Raw genomic sequence first — 17188 nt, forward strand, 5'->3', positions numbered from 1 at the left:
TCTAGCTAATGGTTTACAAGGAAAAAAAAATTTTAAGTGTGCACAAAGTTCAACAGCATGTTAATAGTGGCTTTCTTAGGGTTGTGGGATTATTTTTCTTTTCTTTTTTCTATTTTTAAAATTGATTTAATGAGGTTACAGAAGTTCCCGTTGTGGCTCAGTGGTTAGTGAACCTGACTAGTATCCATGAGGACGCAGGTTCGATCCCTGGCCTCACTCAGTGGGTTAAGGATCCAGCGTTGCTGTGAGCTGTGGTGTAGTCCCAGACAAGGCTTGGATCCCACGTTGCTATGGCTCTGGTGTAGGCCAGCGGCTACAGCTCCCATTTGACCCCTCGCCTGGGAACCTCCATGTGCTACGGGCACAGCCCTAAAAAGACAAAGAAACCAAAAAAAAAAAAGTGAGGTTACATAATTTTTAACTGGAACAAGGTAAACACATGGGAAACAAATTTTAGCTATAAAAAAATAGTCACTGTATTTTGAAAACCATATCATAAATTTGACAGAGTCATTTTCATGGTTCATTAACTAGTAGTTTATTGTTATACAGCTTTAAATCAGAAGATTTGTGTTGTTTTTTTCAATTTTGTCATTTGATATTTTTTGCTTTTAAAAAGTAGTGCCTGGCATATATCCTTTATTGCTTTAATACAAAATATTTTATCCCCAAGGGTGTTTTGGCATAAGGGTGTCTTCCCTCACGTCTCCCTTTCCAGTTCTCTTATCTTCTACTCTCCTGGCTTCCTCCTCGCCATCTCTCCCTGACTCTATCTCACTTTCTCAGAATTACAGTTTTCTCATAGTTTAGCTCATAAATAAACATATCTAATTGAATTTCTATTACCCATATAATGCAATGAATAATAGTTATTGGTAGAAATAATCAACACAAGGCAAAGGTGACAACAGTAGAACCACACATAATAAAATTTGTATGACCAAAAAAAAAACAAACAAACAAAAAATGTGTTGTTTTTTTTTAACTGTGTGGGCAGCATGTGGAAGTTCCCAGGCCAGGGATCGAACCTGCGCCATAGCAGCAACTCAGGCCACTACAATGATGATGCCAGATCCGTAACCCACTGAGCCACAAGGGAACTCCTATGAAGTTTTGGGACCTCCAGTTTTGGTCCTGTGTGACCAAAATTGACAGGAAGAATCAAAGCTTAACAATTTTCGTTATGCAATTAATAGAAAAAACTTTATGGTGGGAAAAGCTATTCTTTAACATTTTATATATATATATGTGTGTGTGTGTATATATATATCAGCATGTCATATCTTTAATATAAATTTTAAATAGAAAAGAATCCCAGTCAATAGTTTTACTGAAATGAACGATATAAAAAATTGGAACATTTAGCTTCAGTGATCAAGGAATTAAACTTACTAAATGGAGATCATTCCAGGTTATTCTTTTCTTATTAAAAATTTATCAACATTGAAATAATTTTGATTAAATTAAAATAACTTTGGTGGTGAAAGTGTCAGGAATCAAATGTTCTTGAGATCAAACAGCAGAGTTTGAATATTCCATAAACATCATCAGGCTACAGAAGTAAGATTCCTTTGAAATTTATATGGGCTACTAATTACAACTTGAGACATTTAAATCCTCATTATGGCCTATCATGGTGACTATAACTAATAATACTGTATCATTTATAGGAAAGTTGTTAAAAGAGAGTAAATCCTAAGAGTCCTCATCACAAGGAAAAAAAACTTTTTTTTTTCTCTTTTCTTTTTATTGTATCTATATGAGAAGACAGATGTTAGTTGAGTCTATTGTGGCAGTTTTTTCACAATATATGTATATGCGAATCACACCTTCATGCTGTACAGTTTAAACTTACATAGTGATGTATGCCACTTAGTTCTCAATAAAACTGGGGGGGGAGAAATAACAGAAGAAAGGTAATAGAAAGGAAAAAGCTCCCCTATAGACAGTAAGAAGGAAAAGGTCACACTTGCTATAATAGGAGTTCCCGTCGTGGCGCAGTGGTTGACGAATTCGACTAGGAACCATGAGGTTGCGGGTTCAGTCCCTGCCCTTGCTCAGTGGGTTAACAATCCGGCGTTGCAGTGAGCTGTGGTGTAGGTTGCAGACACGGCTTGGATCCAGCGTTGCTGTGGCTCTGGGGTAAGTCTGTGGTGTAGGTTGCAGACACGGCTTGGATCCAGCGTTGCTGTGGCTCTGGGGTAAGTCAACAGCTACAGCTCCTATTAGACCCCTAGCCTGGGAACCTCCATATGCCACGGGATCAGCCCAAGAAATAGCAAAAAAAGACAAAAAAAAAGGTCACACTTGCTATATTTCATCTAAAGAAAGCTTTCTGTTAACTGTGGCATCAAGTCTTATTTGAGATTATTATTGGGGTAGATTTAGGCAGTTGTCTCTAACCTAAAATGCTGAAAAATCTAATTTAGGCTAATTCAGAGAATCTCTGGGAAGAAAGTTCATCTTGAATTCTTCATCTGATTTTCAATATAACTAGTATACCAAATTAACCTCAGAATTTTCTGAGATGTACTTAAAATTTACTTTGCCTCTGCTCAGGAAAAAAAAATTACAGAACATTTTTCTAGACATGATAAATAGGCTTTGGAATTTCTTGTTAAAACATAGGTTATGGAGTTCATGCCGTGGCTCAGCAGTAATGAACCCGACTAGTATCCAAGAGGACGTGGGTTTGATCCCCGGCCTCACTCGGTGGGTTAAGGATCTGGCATTGCCTTGAGCTATGGTCTAGGTCAAAGACATGGCTTGGATCCTGCATTGCTGTGGCTGTGGTGTAGGCCAGCAGCTACAGCTCCAATTAGATCCCTAGCCTAGGAGCTTCCATATGCTGCAGGTGCTGCCCTAAAAAGACAAAAAATATATATATGTATAGGTTGTATAGGTTCAAAATGGAAGTTTTCAAATTGTCAATCATTTGGTAATGCATATCTTGTTCCATTTTAACTTCTATATTTGTTCTTTCAGATCTTTATACATTTAAGTGACATTTACTCTGTGGTGGGAATTCCTGTTTTCAGGTATTGTTTCTAAGCTTCAGGTTTGTCCCCTAGGAGAATTTGTCAAATTAAGAATTTTATGCTTTTATAGTATGAAACATTATTGTATTGGAGGAGGCCAAAGGCAAAGCATTTGTGTTCTTTGCTTGAGCCAGTAATGTGTTTTCTTGGAGCTTAGTGGATGTGATTTGATCTGACTAGTTGATTAAAAAAAGAAAATATAGCACAGTTCTTAAAATTCACCTTGAACATTCTTCCGATTTTATGGCAATTATTTTGTGGAGTGTAATTCCAGTTTTTCAAGTCTTCCTCAGGTTTTCTCCCTAGTTATGATGGGTACTACATAACAAATAAAAGTAAATGATTCATGCTTATTCAGCTATACTTATTGAATGCTTATCATACAACAGAAACTTTTCTAGATACTTTGGGTAAAGAGAGCTTGTTGGATGGATTTTTAGTTTCTTGGGAGCATGTAAATATTATTGGCATCTTCAAAACATTTTATATGCATGGCTCTGTTTACATAGTATAGAGTGATTTCAGTACCCCTTTCCTAAGTGATTCTGGGCATGGAATGTTTTTACAATTATAAAAGTCCTCTGGGAATACCTCACATTTATGCATGTGTAAGCCTGCATCAGGATGTAAAAGAGAATATTTAAATTTGTTGTAATAGCTTTTCTCAAATGATGAGCTATAGTAGTAGAACTGGCACAGTGCCAAGGACATTGTAGATGTTCAAGAACTGTTGAATGGTTGAGTTCTTACTATGTGCTAGTGACATGGTAGCCCCACTGGCCTCCACATTATAAAAATCATGAGCTAAGTAATATTTCTTGTAACCTTAACACACAAGGTGAGCACATGCCTCAATGTATTGTTGATTTCCCTTGGCCTCGCCTACTCCAGTATCCATATCCGACAAACTCCCAGACCAAACCAACCCACTCCTTTACACCCTACACCTAAAGCATGTCCAGGCTCCCCTTCTTCAGTGACTTTTGAAGTCAGTCCCAGGCCCTCACCCCTGCAGAATATTTCTAAAACTGTTTGACTTTTTAAAAACTATTTTGCCTACCTGGGTTTTTTAATTTCATTGACAGAAAAGGTGAGGGAAACTGAAAGATGTCCATATTTTAACCTGGTATAATTATTGATAGTCACCAGGACAAGGGTAAGAAAGACTAGTAAAGCAGTAAAATACGAAATTTTTAGAAGGATTCATAAAGCAGCTGAACATTTTTTAACACTTTGGTCCCTAAAAAGCTGAGCTGAAGTGTCTAGAATATTGATTTATGAAGAACATTTCTTCCCCAGCAGTGCTGACTGACACAGGCCAAATGTATTTAGATTTTTTGGGCACCAAAAACTCACTTTTAATTTGTAATTATATATAAAAATGCTAAATTTCATGCTTTTTATTATTTATATATATGTTTCATATTAATGTTTTTAAAAGATACACAGTTTTATTTAAGGCTTGCTAGAACATTTAAGAAGTAATGTTTATGGCATCTCAAATAATACCTGGTACTTTACCTAAAAGTTGACGCATGAAAGGTATATATCTGAAAATTAAGGTTCAAACACTGAATGAACAGTGGTTGAAGATACAATTGCATTAGATGCTCTGTGATTAGTCACTTTGGCTATCTCAGCAAAGGATGTGTTGCCTAAAAAGAACAATTCACCGGTGTGTGAGGAAAAGGGGGAATTGAACAGCAGATAGCAGTGGGCAAGCGAAGTGGTAGTAGAGGTCAGAAACTGCCCCCTGGTGACCCTGGCAAGAGAAGAAAGTCAGAATAATGGAACAGAGGCTAGAGGAGCTGTTAGGTTAAAAATGTATACCTCAGTCGTTCCTAAAGACATTGTACATAACAGAGCTCTTCTTTCTTTGCAGTAAAGAGCCGCTTGATATCAGTAGCTCCATAGGCATTCACTGCATCCAGCTCTGCACATCACCTAGTACAGTACAGCATAGTGGATAAGAACCGTGGACTTCACTTCCACCTTCTCCACAAAACAACCAAGTTTGGGCATGTAATCGCATTCCTCTGCTATAAAATCAGGAAAAGAACACTGTCTACCTCAGAGCTTTGTGGTTGGGATTAAATCAGATAACACACGTAAAAATGAGATTGTTTTTAAGATAAGTGAGTGTTGAATAAATTCAGCTTCATTTCTTTTTCTTTCTTTTTTTTTGCTTGTCAGGGCCGCACCTGCCACCTATGGAAGTTCCCAGGCTAGGGATCCAGTCGGAGCTGCAGCAGCCAGCCTACACCACAGCCACAGCAACACAGGATCTGAGCCACATCTTCGACCTACACCACAGCTCATGACAACGCCGGATCCTTAACCCACTGAGCGAGGCCAGGGATTGAACCCCGTATCCTCATGGATACTAGTTGCGTTTGTTACCACTGAGCCACAACAGGAACTCCCCAACTTTTATTTTTTTAACACCAACTACTCAGGGGGGTGGGGGAGTAGCATTGATCAGAATAAAATTAATAAAATTAATTCAATTAATTTCAGTTGAAATTAGCTCTTGAGTACTTACTCTGTGCTAAGCATTGTGCTAGATATCCAATGTTGAAAGATGAGTAAGATGGCTACTAAGCACGAGGAATTCAGTCTTGTGGCAGAATAGATACGTGATCAATGCTAGAGATAGAAAAGAAGACCTTACTGATGGAGGACAGGTGAGCAAAAAACCGAGGAGGAGTACCACTTAATGCACCACTTAAATGGAGAATAATAAGAGGATCTCAAGGGGACAAGTGAGAGAAGAAATCTAAGTGAGCAAAGAATTGCATTGGCAGAGGCTTGGAGGTGGGAGGAGCTTGAGCTATATGGGAAAAAGCAGATTGTTTTGGTGTTGATGAGACACAAAATGCACAGAGACAATGGCAGAAAATGAGATTGAATGATTAGGAATGAGTCATGAAGTGTCTTGTAAGCCATGTTAAACAACTCAATTTATTCTGGAAGCAGTAAGAATTTGAAGCAGAAGAGTGGTGTGATCAGACTTGTGATTTTGAAAAATTACCAAAGAAATTGTATTTTAATGTGAAAAAGAAATCAAAAGAAAAAGGGGGTTAAACTCTTTTAATAGTTCAGGCAGTAAATGATGAAGAATTGAACTAAAGGAAATTGGGGGTAATAAAAAGGAGGCCCTAGATTCAAGAAGAAGTTAAGGAGTCTAGAATAACTTCCAGATATCTGATTTTGGCAAATAAGAGATACTGTGTCAGTCTCTGAAGTATAAACTGTGGGGGGAAAGAGGTAGTGTGTGTGTTCAGTGAAAAATGTCCAAGTAGATTTTTTTTTTTTCAGCTGCACCCACAGCATGCAGAAGGTCCCAGGCCAGGGATCCAACCCAAGCTCCCACAGTGACAGTACTGAATCCTTTCATTCCTAGGCCACCAGAGAACTTGGATGTTAAAAGTTATAGCTCTGGAGTTCAGGTGACAAGTCTAGAGCTGGTATGTAGATTAGGATACCGAATATATAGATAGTAAGTAGCCTAAGAATATGAACAAATGTTTCAAGATGTGAAATACAGGGAAAGGAGGGTCTGCCTAGTTCATATCTATAAACTTTTGCAGTACTTCACCTCCAGGGAAAGATGTCTAAACACACATTTAAAGATAAAGACCTGGGATTTAGGAGACGAATCTAAGCTAGAGATGTAGGTGAGAATGACTTGAACTTGGTGATAGACGTTATGTAAGAGAATAAAGAAGAAATGCATATGTGTAGAAAAGAGGGTCAAGAACCACATTTACTTTTGTACTGGGGGAAAAGCCATCTAAACTCTGGTTAAACACATCACCCAGATTCTGTGAAAGTAGAGAATTATTTATTTTCAAGGAGTTCGTTTCTGAACATTTCCTCTGAAATAATGTTATTACACTGATGTAATAGGGCCCTTTCATTGAAGTAATAGATTATTTTTGCCCAGGTTTAAGCACAATGAGAACACATCCACTTTGCTGTGTATTCAAAGAATTGGTTCCCATAAAATAAAACCTCTGTTAGTAAAAATGTGCACGTAATGATCAAAAATTTCAAAGGGTCTACATAAAATCTCTGACACTTAGAAAAGTGCTTAGACAGACGGTTTTCCATAACAGTTCTCTCTCTCTCTTTTTGTGTGTGTCTAGAATGAAAATAATCTCTCAATTTTGGTTTTAACTAATGTTTTGTAGCAAGGTAATTGCTACGCTTAGCCTGCAGAAGCAAAAGCCATTGATCCAAATATTTTATAAGTCTTGCTGTCTGCAAAATTTATATCCCAGATTCCAAATCAATGGATACAGTACTATATACAATGTGAAATTTTATTTCCTGAAAAACCTTTAAAAAAGTAAAACAACTCTCATATGTGGCTTTGAAACAAGCCTACCCTTAAAACTATTACGCACTGATTCTTGAGATCATACTGTCATATCTTTCCAACAAATTGCATAAATAAATAGCAAAGTGCATTGAAATTTCCAAGGAAATGCATGTTCATTGCGAGAAACAGAAGACAACATTTTGAAAATTTGTATCAAATCTAGAAACCCTGATAGTAGCAATGATGAGGTAAAAGTGTAAAGTGGTACATGATGGAGACCAATGAACTCACTGGGAGGTGTCTCTTTCAGCCTTTCATTCAATAAATTGTCTTAGACAATGCAGTGTCATGCTTCATTCGGTCCTTTGAGAAATTTGCAAATGAGCAAAGAGCAAACTTACAAAGGGAACCTTTTATAGAAAACATATTTCAGGGGTCAGTGTACATTAAACCCTGCTTCCTGTGCTATATCACAAAAGTGTGCTCCTCCTGATGACTTCAGATCAGCAAGAAAAAGTCTATTCCATATGGAAAGTCAGGGAGGTATATAAACACTTTAGAAAGATTTCCCTCATGTAATTACATTATTGTAAGTTAAATATATAAGGGTTTAAATTTCAGCTGTCTAAAAAATTTACCTTTCTGAAATACCATGCTGGCTGGTTGACAGCATGCCAATTTGAGAAGGTAATTTTGCAACAAGGTTAAATACTCTCTAACTTAGGGAATGTCTTAGTGCATATTGTATGAACATGTTAAACTGATACAGAGATAGCAATGGGCTATTTTTTTGTTTATATATCATGTTCTTTAATATACAGTAATACTGGGTATTCTTTTCTTTGTAGGGTTCCTTTAGCCAGCAGAGCTTACATCAAGACAGCTGGACTGAGATCCACCATAGCATGGGCAATGGCGTCTCTTGCAGAAATTAAGGAAAGGAAAATGTTTTCATTCCTGTTAATATAATAGCAAGGTCCTTTCTGTAATTAACTTATTCATTCTCTTACTGACAGGCATCTTGTTTGCTTTTTCATTTTTCTTCTTGCCGTTATACTTATGAACTGCAGTGATAGGTCTTTATATATTATTGAACTTCTGAGAGCATTTTGGCTACAAAAAAGCTCAGTCAAAGGATAGCTACATTTTTGCGTTTCCACTGTGGCACAGTGGGTTAAGAACCTGACTGCAGCGGCTCGGGTCACTACAGAGGTTCAGGTTCAATCTCCCGCCTGATGTAGTAGGTTAAAAGATCCAGCATTGGCACAGCTGTGGCTCAGTTTCAGTCCTTGGGCCTGGAACTTTCTTTTCTTTTTCTTTTCTTTTTTTTTTTCTTTCTTTTTTTATGGACTCACCCCCTGCATATGGAAGTTCCCAGGCTGTGGGTTGAATCAGAGCTGCAGCTGCAGGCCTCCACCTCAGGCACAGCCATGGCGGATCTGAGCTGCATCTGCGACCTATGCCACAGCTTGCAGTAATGTTGGATCCTTAACCCACTAAGCAAGGTCAGGGATCGAAACCGCAATCTCATGGTTCCTGGTCGGATTTGTTAACCACTGCGCCATGACGGGAACTCCTACTATGTCTGTTTCTTAACCCACTGAACTACAACAAGAACTCCTGGCCTGGGAACTTCCATATGCCATGGGTGCAGCCATATAAAAAAAGATAGCTATGTTTTATTATTTCTGATTTTTTGTCACAGTCATGTAGGCTGTACATCCAAGATCTTAATCAATTTTTGTGAATCTCCCATGGACAGAAGAAAATAATCTTATTTTCTAGTCAAGAAATTATCTCTATCTTTACTTACTGTTTTACTACATGCTCAGTTCTGAAAGGTATTTTGAAATTTATTGTGTTACTACTTTTTTTTAAGATTTTGCATTTTTATCAGCTGTTACCTCATTCAGCTGCCATGTAGTTTAATATATATGCACTTATGACTGCTACATTGTGAATTGTGCATCTTTATTGCTACATAAAGTTTTCATTATCTTGATTTGTGAATTCAACTTAAATTTCACAATGTGTTAATATTTTCATCTTTTTCTTTGCATTTTTCTTTATAGTGGATCTTTCACACTGCTTTATTTTTAGCTTTGTAGGTATGTTTTTGTTTTTGTTTTTTGGCCACACCTGCTGCTTGCACAAGTTCCCAGGCCAGGGATCGGACTCAAGCCATGGCAGTGACAATACAATACCAGATCCTTAACCTGCTGAGCTCCTGGGGAACTCAACTTTGTTTTCATTTTTTAGTGTGTGTTGGGTTTTTTTGTTTTGTTTTGTTTTTTTCATGGTATACCCGATTGTATTCCTCCTGTTTTACTCTGATTATAACTTCTTACAGTTTACTCTTTTTATTTTTGCTAGTGTGATCTCAAGTTAATCATTCCATTGTTCTCCCTGAGGCTGGATTTTATGTTCTATTCCATGAATGGTTCCCTCCCCCGGCTCTCTCAGTTTAACACATGGGACTCTACCGTTACCTTCAATCAAGACATCAACTCTTTTCTTTGCCAAGATACTGTTTTTACACCAAGACACTCTGACCTTTCCCCTCTGGCCCCTCTTCCCTATTGTGAAATGAAACCTCTAGGGTCCTTTTTTTCTTCTCCTGTCCTACCTTTACTCCTCCCTGCGAGACCTTCATTACAGATACTTCCTTCACTATGCATTTAATTCTCCTGTTTCTTATTCGATTTTAATTTTGGAATGAGAAGAGAACTTGAGCATGCTCTCCTCACCAAGTCTTCCGACACATTGCAATCTACGCCCACGTACTTTGACTTGTCATCATGGTAATAAATGAGCTGTCCTTGTTCCACTCCATTACGTATGTACTGGATTTCACTCCCTCTTGCCTACTTAAGGACTTTTTTCTCTACTGGGTCATTCCCATCTGCATGTACACGCGTAATATCCTGCAACTTAAAAAAAAATTTTTTCCCCCGAACCCACATGCTCCATCAGCTTCCACCCCCTCTGCTTCCCTTCACACCAAAACTTAAAACTAGCTGTCCGTATTTGGTGTCTGCTTCTCTTCCCACTCTCTCGTGCCCACTTCCATCAGATTGTCATCACCAATACCACTGAACTGCTCATCTTACTTAACCTACCAGAATGTGGGCAGCATCATCACTCCTTCTAGGAATGGATGTCTCCGCTTTGTTTCGGGACCACTCTAGGTTCTCCCTGTGTCAGGATGTGCTGCTGTCAGTGTGCACCGCTGAATTCACCTTCCAACATCCGTACCTAGGAAGTCACTGGCATCCAGCCCCCAGACTTTTCTAACTTCTCTTTCTAGATGGTTCATCCAGTTTGGATGCTTTAAATACCACTTATAAACTGATTAACAACCACTGTTCCCAAATTTATATCTGTAGCCTAAACCTCTCCTCTGAACGCTTGAGTCCAGTGACTCAACTGACATGCTTGGCCTAAGAGGTGCCTCAGAATATCTCCTCTGCAGCTTTTCCTCCACAGTGCTTCCCAACTCAGTAACAGGTAGCTGGTGTTCCTGATGCTAAGGTCAGGAACTTCAGTCACTTCAGACTGTTGTCATTCTTTAACATTCCACATCCAATCCATCCTGTTGGTTCCACCTTTAAAATATACCCAGAACCCAACTACTTCTCACCACTTCCACCAATGTCATTCTTTATTCAAAACACCTTTTTCTCAGGCTGGATTCCCTGACTAACCTCCCTGTTAATACTCCTATCCTTTTGTGGTCCATTTTCAGCAGAACAGCCAGAATGATCCCTTTGAAATGTAATGTCATGTTACTCTCCTCTGTTCAAAACCCTCCAATAGTTTCCCATCCTTCAGAACAGAGTCAGAATCCTTATAACACCTACAAGGTCTGATGTGATGTGTTCCCCTAGATGGGAGAGCTAGTAGTTTTTTCCCCAGATTTCCTGTTCTTCCAGGTACAGACAAGGTGACAGGTTCCTGGACCCTTAAAATTGTATGTGTCATGTGACTGACATGCTCTCCCCAGTTAACTGTTGGTGGAAGTGATGTATCTCACTTCTGGATGGCACCTTTAAAAGCCAGTGTATATATAATTTGTCATGCTTTCCCCTCTACCACAGTGACAGCAGAGTTCCAGGTGGGGACCACGTCACTTCTGGCTTCCCAAGTGAGAAGCAGAAGCCCCAGATGTCATACTCTGGACATATAGCCTGAGCTCCATAGTGTTTAAACCTGTAGATCGTGGGGGTTGTTATTCCATGCAGCACAGTGCAGCCCATCTGAATGGAGCTGCCTGGCCACCTCTCTGAAGTAATCACTACTTTCTTCCTCTCACTCACTGTGCTTTCACCACACTGGTCTCCTTCCTAATCTTTAAACATGCCAAATATACTCCTGCCCTAGGGTGTTGACTACCTAAAATTCCTAATAAAGAATAGAAAGAGTCTTTACCCTGAAATGTTGATTCTTCAAGTTTTAGGTTTCTTTTATAATGCCTTTTAGAAGAGATTTAATGATGTCAAGTCAATATTTCTCTCTCTAGGCTGGTGCATTTGTTTTAGATCCAATGTGTGGACTTGGAACAATACTTTTGGAGGCTGCAAAAGAATGGCCAGTAAGTTCTAAAGTTTGGTCAACCAGGCAGTGTTTTACTTTAATCTCTCTGTGCGTGTGTGTGTGTGTGTGTGTGTGTGCGCGCGTGCGCGCGCGCACGCGCGTGCATGCGCTCACTTACTAATTATTTACAGGTAGATTATCTCTTTAGGGATTATTACTTTTTAATTATATGAGTTGCTATTTACTGTAGTCAAAATAGATGGTGAAGGGTTAATTAAATTGCTGTGTTATTTAAGTACTGTGATAAATTTAGGAAAATACAACAGAATTCCAATAATTAGTCATGATTTAAATGGTATAATTCCCTAAATATTTTAGTCATTTGTAACTGTAAAATATTAACATTTTAAATTTTTAACAAAAAGTTTTTAAGTTTTTGCTGTTGAATGCCATTTTAAAGAAATGCTCCTAGGAATTCCCGTCATGTGCAGCAGAAGAGAATCCGACTAGGAGCCATGAGGTTGAGGGTTCAATTCCTGGCCTTGCTCAGTGGGTTAAGGATCCGGCGTTGCCATTAGCTGTGGTGAGGTCACAGACGCAGCTCGGATCCTGTGTAGCTGTGGCTGTGGTGTAGACAAGCAGCTGTAGCTCCAATTCGACCCCTAGCCTGGGGACCTCCATATGCCACAGGTGTAGCCTTTAAAATTTGTTTTAACCAAATTAGATCTATTAATTTTATTTTCATCATTTGGAAAAATACAAGTAGGTTTTTACTACATAAACTTATGATGGTTTTATTTATACTTATGACTTTTTTTCCTCATAGGATGTGTATTATGTGGGTGCTGATGTCAGTGACTCACAGTTACTAGGTGCGTCTGACAATCTGAAAGCTGCAGGCCTTAAGGATAAAATCGAGTTACTTAAAGGCTCTGTTATAGGTAAGATATGAAAAGTGCAAACATTCGGGAAAATGAACATCTGTAAATATATTTAGGGTCAATAAGCAAGACTCCCTTTTCCTATATAAAAGTTGAATTGTTTGTACCTTGTAATAGACCTGTGGGGCCAATACTCAGTTTACTTCCATTATTGTAACTTTTATTTTTCAAGAGATTCATGCTCTAGAACATTATTTATGTAGTTTGCCTAAGCATTTAAATAAAAGCATGCCTTTTTAAGATGTGTTTGTTGCATCTGAACCATTTCTCATAACCAGGGATCACTTATTATAGGCATAAAGGGAATAAAATAATAATAATAGCTCTTCAGATTTCTTTCAGATGAACTACATGAAATATATTGAATTATCTTACCTTCTCCTTGCCTCAGTTAAACAGTATTCCTGTGATATAGGGAATAAGGTAACCACCCATCCCAGTTTAAAAGTAAACCAGTACTACTTGAGTGTTAAAACTGGGAGATTCTGGGGAAACCAGGACAGTTGGTCACCCTGGGAGGCAGAAGGAAACCATCACTCCCATTTTACTGAGGGGAAAATCAGCAGTGAGAAACATAACAAGGAGTCAAGTCTGTGAAGTCCGAAATATTATTTTCCTAAGGCCCATGGTGTTTAGACTGTTTCAGAAAAGCCTCACATTCCATCTTTCTTTCCTTTAGTGTACCTTTCTCCCTTAAAAGTGACCATCTTTAATTTCAGCTAAGACAACTATATTCTTTTGACACAGTGAGACTGGGTGATAGCTAAGTCCCAATACTGAACCTGTCATGTAGAGGAACAAACTATCATTTTAAAAGATGTTTTTTATTGTAGTGGGAAACTGGTAGAGATGAGTTACTCTCAGGAAGAAAATGTTGGGCGTTCCCTTGCTCAGTGGGTTCAGGATCTGGCATTGCCATGAGCTGTGGTCTAGGTTGAGGATGTGGCTCGGATCCTGTGTGCTGTGGCTGTGGTGTAGGCCGGCAGCTGTAGCTCCGATAAGACCCCTAGCCTGGAAACCTCCATATGCCGTGGGTGAGGCCCTAAAAAAAAAAAGAATGTTAGGATAACTTTTGTATAAATGTGTAACAACGCAGCCTCAAAGAAGAAATGGTATTATTGATTGAGATGTCATAGTTGTTTGGTGCCAATGACTATCCTTTCAGACTTTCAGTCCAGGTTTTTAATAAAGACTCTATGCATAAGAGACAAGTTTCTAGAGGAAGTTGGGGGTGATTACACTGAAAGCAAGTTTTCATATACCCTCATTTCTTGAGAAAAGTTTTTTTGGGGGGTGGGGGGGTTGAGAACTTCAGGAAAGATGGCATAGCTCTATAAATCATTCCTGAGCAGTGGTTTTTCAAAATCTTTACAGTCTCAAGAGTGCCTTGGCAGCATGAGGAAGAAGTACTGATTTGGCCATTAGAACTTGGCTGTACTACCAACTCCACTTTTGTCAGTTTTTATGTTTTGGGCATTTCCCATAAGATTTTACTTTTAAAAACAAGCCTAAGTGCTCACTTGGTTTTTTTTAAGTTTTTTTTTTTTTTTTAAGTTCTCTGTGATACCAGATAGCCAAATAAATCTTCATTTTTTTAAAAAGATCACTCTAACTACCATGTTAAAAACAGACGAATAGGGCACAGATGGAAGCAAAGAGACTAGTTACAAGATCATTGCAATAATCCAGGTAAGAAATGATGATGGGTTGACACAAAGTGGTATTGTCAGAGGTGTTGAAAAGAGGTCAGATATATACATATTTTGAAGGTAGAGCCAACACAATCTGTTGGTGAATTGAATGTGAGAAAAAGACTAAGAATGACCCTGAGCTTTCCGCCTTGGGCAGCTAGAAGGTGGTCTCCTTTTATTGAGTTGAGGAAAACTGCAGGGGGAACAGATTAGAGTTTAGGGCCCATTTAGTTCCACATGATAATTAGACACCATGCGCAGGAGATGTCGAGGTATTAGCTTGATATACACATCTGGCATTTAGGGGAGAGGGTTGCCATCACTGGTGTAGGTGACATTTAAATGCATGAGATCACCTAGGGAATGAGTAGAAGTAGAGAAGAAAGGCTTCCTCTGAGGATGAGATGCTTAGAGGTCTGGAGGGTGAGAATCTAGTAAAGGAACAACCAGCAATATAATAAGAGAGAATCTGAGGAAGAATGATCAGCTGTGTCAGATATTGCCAGTTGGTAAAGCAAAATAAGGCCTGGCCATTTCCATGGAGCAGCAGGAACAAAGTCCTGCCTGCCTGAGTGGTGGAGAGCATGGGAGAAGGTAACTTCACGACGGCTAGTGCTGATTATCCTCTTAAGCAGTTTGGCTGGTAAAGTGAGCAGAGAAACAGGGAAGATTAGGGATCAAGCCTGGATTTTTTGAAGATAGAAATCAGAATTCAGGAGTTCCCATTGTAGCTCATGGGATTATGAACCTGACTAATATCCGTGAGGATGAAGGTTTGATCCCTGGCCTTGTTCAGTGGGTTAAGGATCCAGCGTTGCTGTGAGCTGTGGTATAGGTAGGCCGGCAGCTACAGCTCCAACTGGACCCCTAGCCTGGGAACTTCTATATGCCACAGATGCAGCCCTTAAAAAATTAGAATTCATTTTTTTTTTAAGTACAACATTCCTATATGCTAAAGAGAATGACCAGATTGACAGGGGAAACTACTTGACACTGTAGGAGAGAGAAAACTGCTCATCCAATACTCTCACCGTCCCCAAGAAAGCATGGGACGCAGCTCACAGGTGTGGGGCAGGCACTCCCAGTGTCAGGGAAGGCTGAGCACATGAGGGTGGAAGTGGTAACAGAACAGGTATGGCCATTAGTGCACATTCCCTAAACCTTTGTTTAGACTGGATATTATCATTTCATTACAATTTTTTAAACTCTTTACCAATTTGATAAAAATTTATAAAATTTACCTTTCTTTACTAGTAAGGCAAAACTTTTTTCACATTATGTCATTTGTAGATTTTTCTTTTATGAATTAATTGCTTATTTTCAAGATAACCTTCTGGAGGAAAGAAACACTGTTTAAATTTGTTTCAACACTGCAGCCTTTTAAGATTGGAAGTAAGTCTGGGGGAATTACATATCTTGTGTACATAGGAGCCAATATTAACTATTTAATCATTAGCCCTTTAATGCATACCTCTACTTTAGAGGTAGACATTCCAGCGAGATACAAGTGTTGATTTTCTTCCTTAACTTGGTGTTACTTTTAAAAGCTCTCGTCGTAAATACAATTTAGAATTGTATTTCCACACAAGGATCTCACACCTTTTTACAGCAAGAATTAAAGACTTCTCTAAGGATGGATATATCTAGGATGTTAGTAAAACTCCTACCGTAATTTACACTACTGCATAATTGATGTCTTCATCCTCTTTGTGTGCTTTAATGGCTTTATTTTTTTTTTATAATTTTTTTTATTTTCCCACTGTACAGCAAGGGGGTCAGGTTATCCTTACATGTATACATTACAAGTACATTTTTTCCCCCACCCTTTCTTCTGTTGCAACATGAGTATCTAGACAAAGTTCTCAATGCTATTCAGCAGGATCTCCTTGTAAATCTATTCTAAGTTGTGTCTGATAAGCCCAAACTCCCGATCCCTCCCACTCCCTCCCCCTCCCATCAGGCAGCCACAAATGGCTTTATTTTTTCTACTTTTTTAGTAATACTCTATCTTATGACCCTCTACTAATATAAAATGAGATGATTCTTTAACATGCAGAAATTGCATGTGTTCTCAAGTTTTCATCATCATGAAAATTGGGAAGCAAATGAATATTATGTTGCAGGCTATCTTAGGAAATAATTAGTCATTGGGATTTTTTTTTAAATCTGCAGATATATTTACATTCTTAGTATGATATATATATGCAGATATGAGTAAAAGAAACACACATATGATTAGCTAAAATGACAAAATTATAGGCAGGTGAAAAGGGGGAATATTTTCAGTCCTTCCAGTTTTAGACATTCTATAGCCTGTCACATTCAGTGAAGGAGTATATATAATAAGATTATTGATAACAACTACAATTTGGTCTCAGGCACATCTCTACCCTTGTAGATGCACGGCATGCTTTTTTTAACACACCTGTAAGCTCTCCGTAATGTGGTGGTTGCATTTTCTTTCATATTAGTGTGAGTTTTCCTGTAATGCTATTCCTGCCCCTTGGCCTGGCCCCTGGTGTTCCAGCCAGGCGTCTCTTGTGGCCCACACCACATTCCGCAAGATTCATGAAGCTGCCAGGCTGCCCTGGCATTTGGGGAATCGGAAGGAAGTGTAGGAGGTGATAGGTTAGGTATACATGAAATATGTGCAGGATAAGA

The 17188-nt window shown here is 38.7% G+C and overlaps 1 protein-coding gene across 4 annotated transcripts in view; it reads left to right on the top strand.

The window, feature by feature from the left end:
* Nucleotides 1-17188, top strand: part of THUMPD2 (THUMP domain containing 2) — a 40554-nt gene that overhangs the window by 11337 nt on the left and 12029 nt on the right. For all 4 annotated transcript variants that reach the window (XM_047782220.1, XM_047782221.1, XM_047782222.1 and 1 more), the window contains 4 exons: nucleotides 2986-3038; nucleotides 8211-8298; nucleotides 11882-11953; nucleotides 12722-12836. In XM_047782220.1, the coding sequence (XP_047638176.1) occupies nucleotides 2986-3038; nucleotides 8211-8298; nucleotides 11882-11953; nucleotides 12722-12836 (328 nt within the window). The remainder of the gene's footprint in view (nucleotides 1-2985; nucleotides 3039-8210; nucleotides 8299-11881; nucleotides 11954-12721; nucleotides 12837-17188) is intronic.

The sequence above is a fragment of the Phacochoerus africanus genome, chromosome 5 (assembly GCF_016906955.1).
Source record: "Phacochoerus africanus isolate WHEZ1 chromosome 5, ROS_Pafr_v1, whole genome shotgun sequence".
Classification (NCBI taxonomy): Eukaryota; Metazoa; Chordata; class Mammalia; order Artiodactyla; family Suidae; genus Phacochoerus; species Phacochoerus africanus.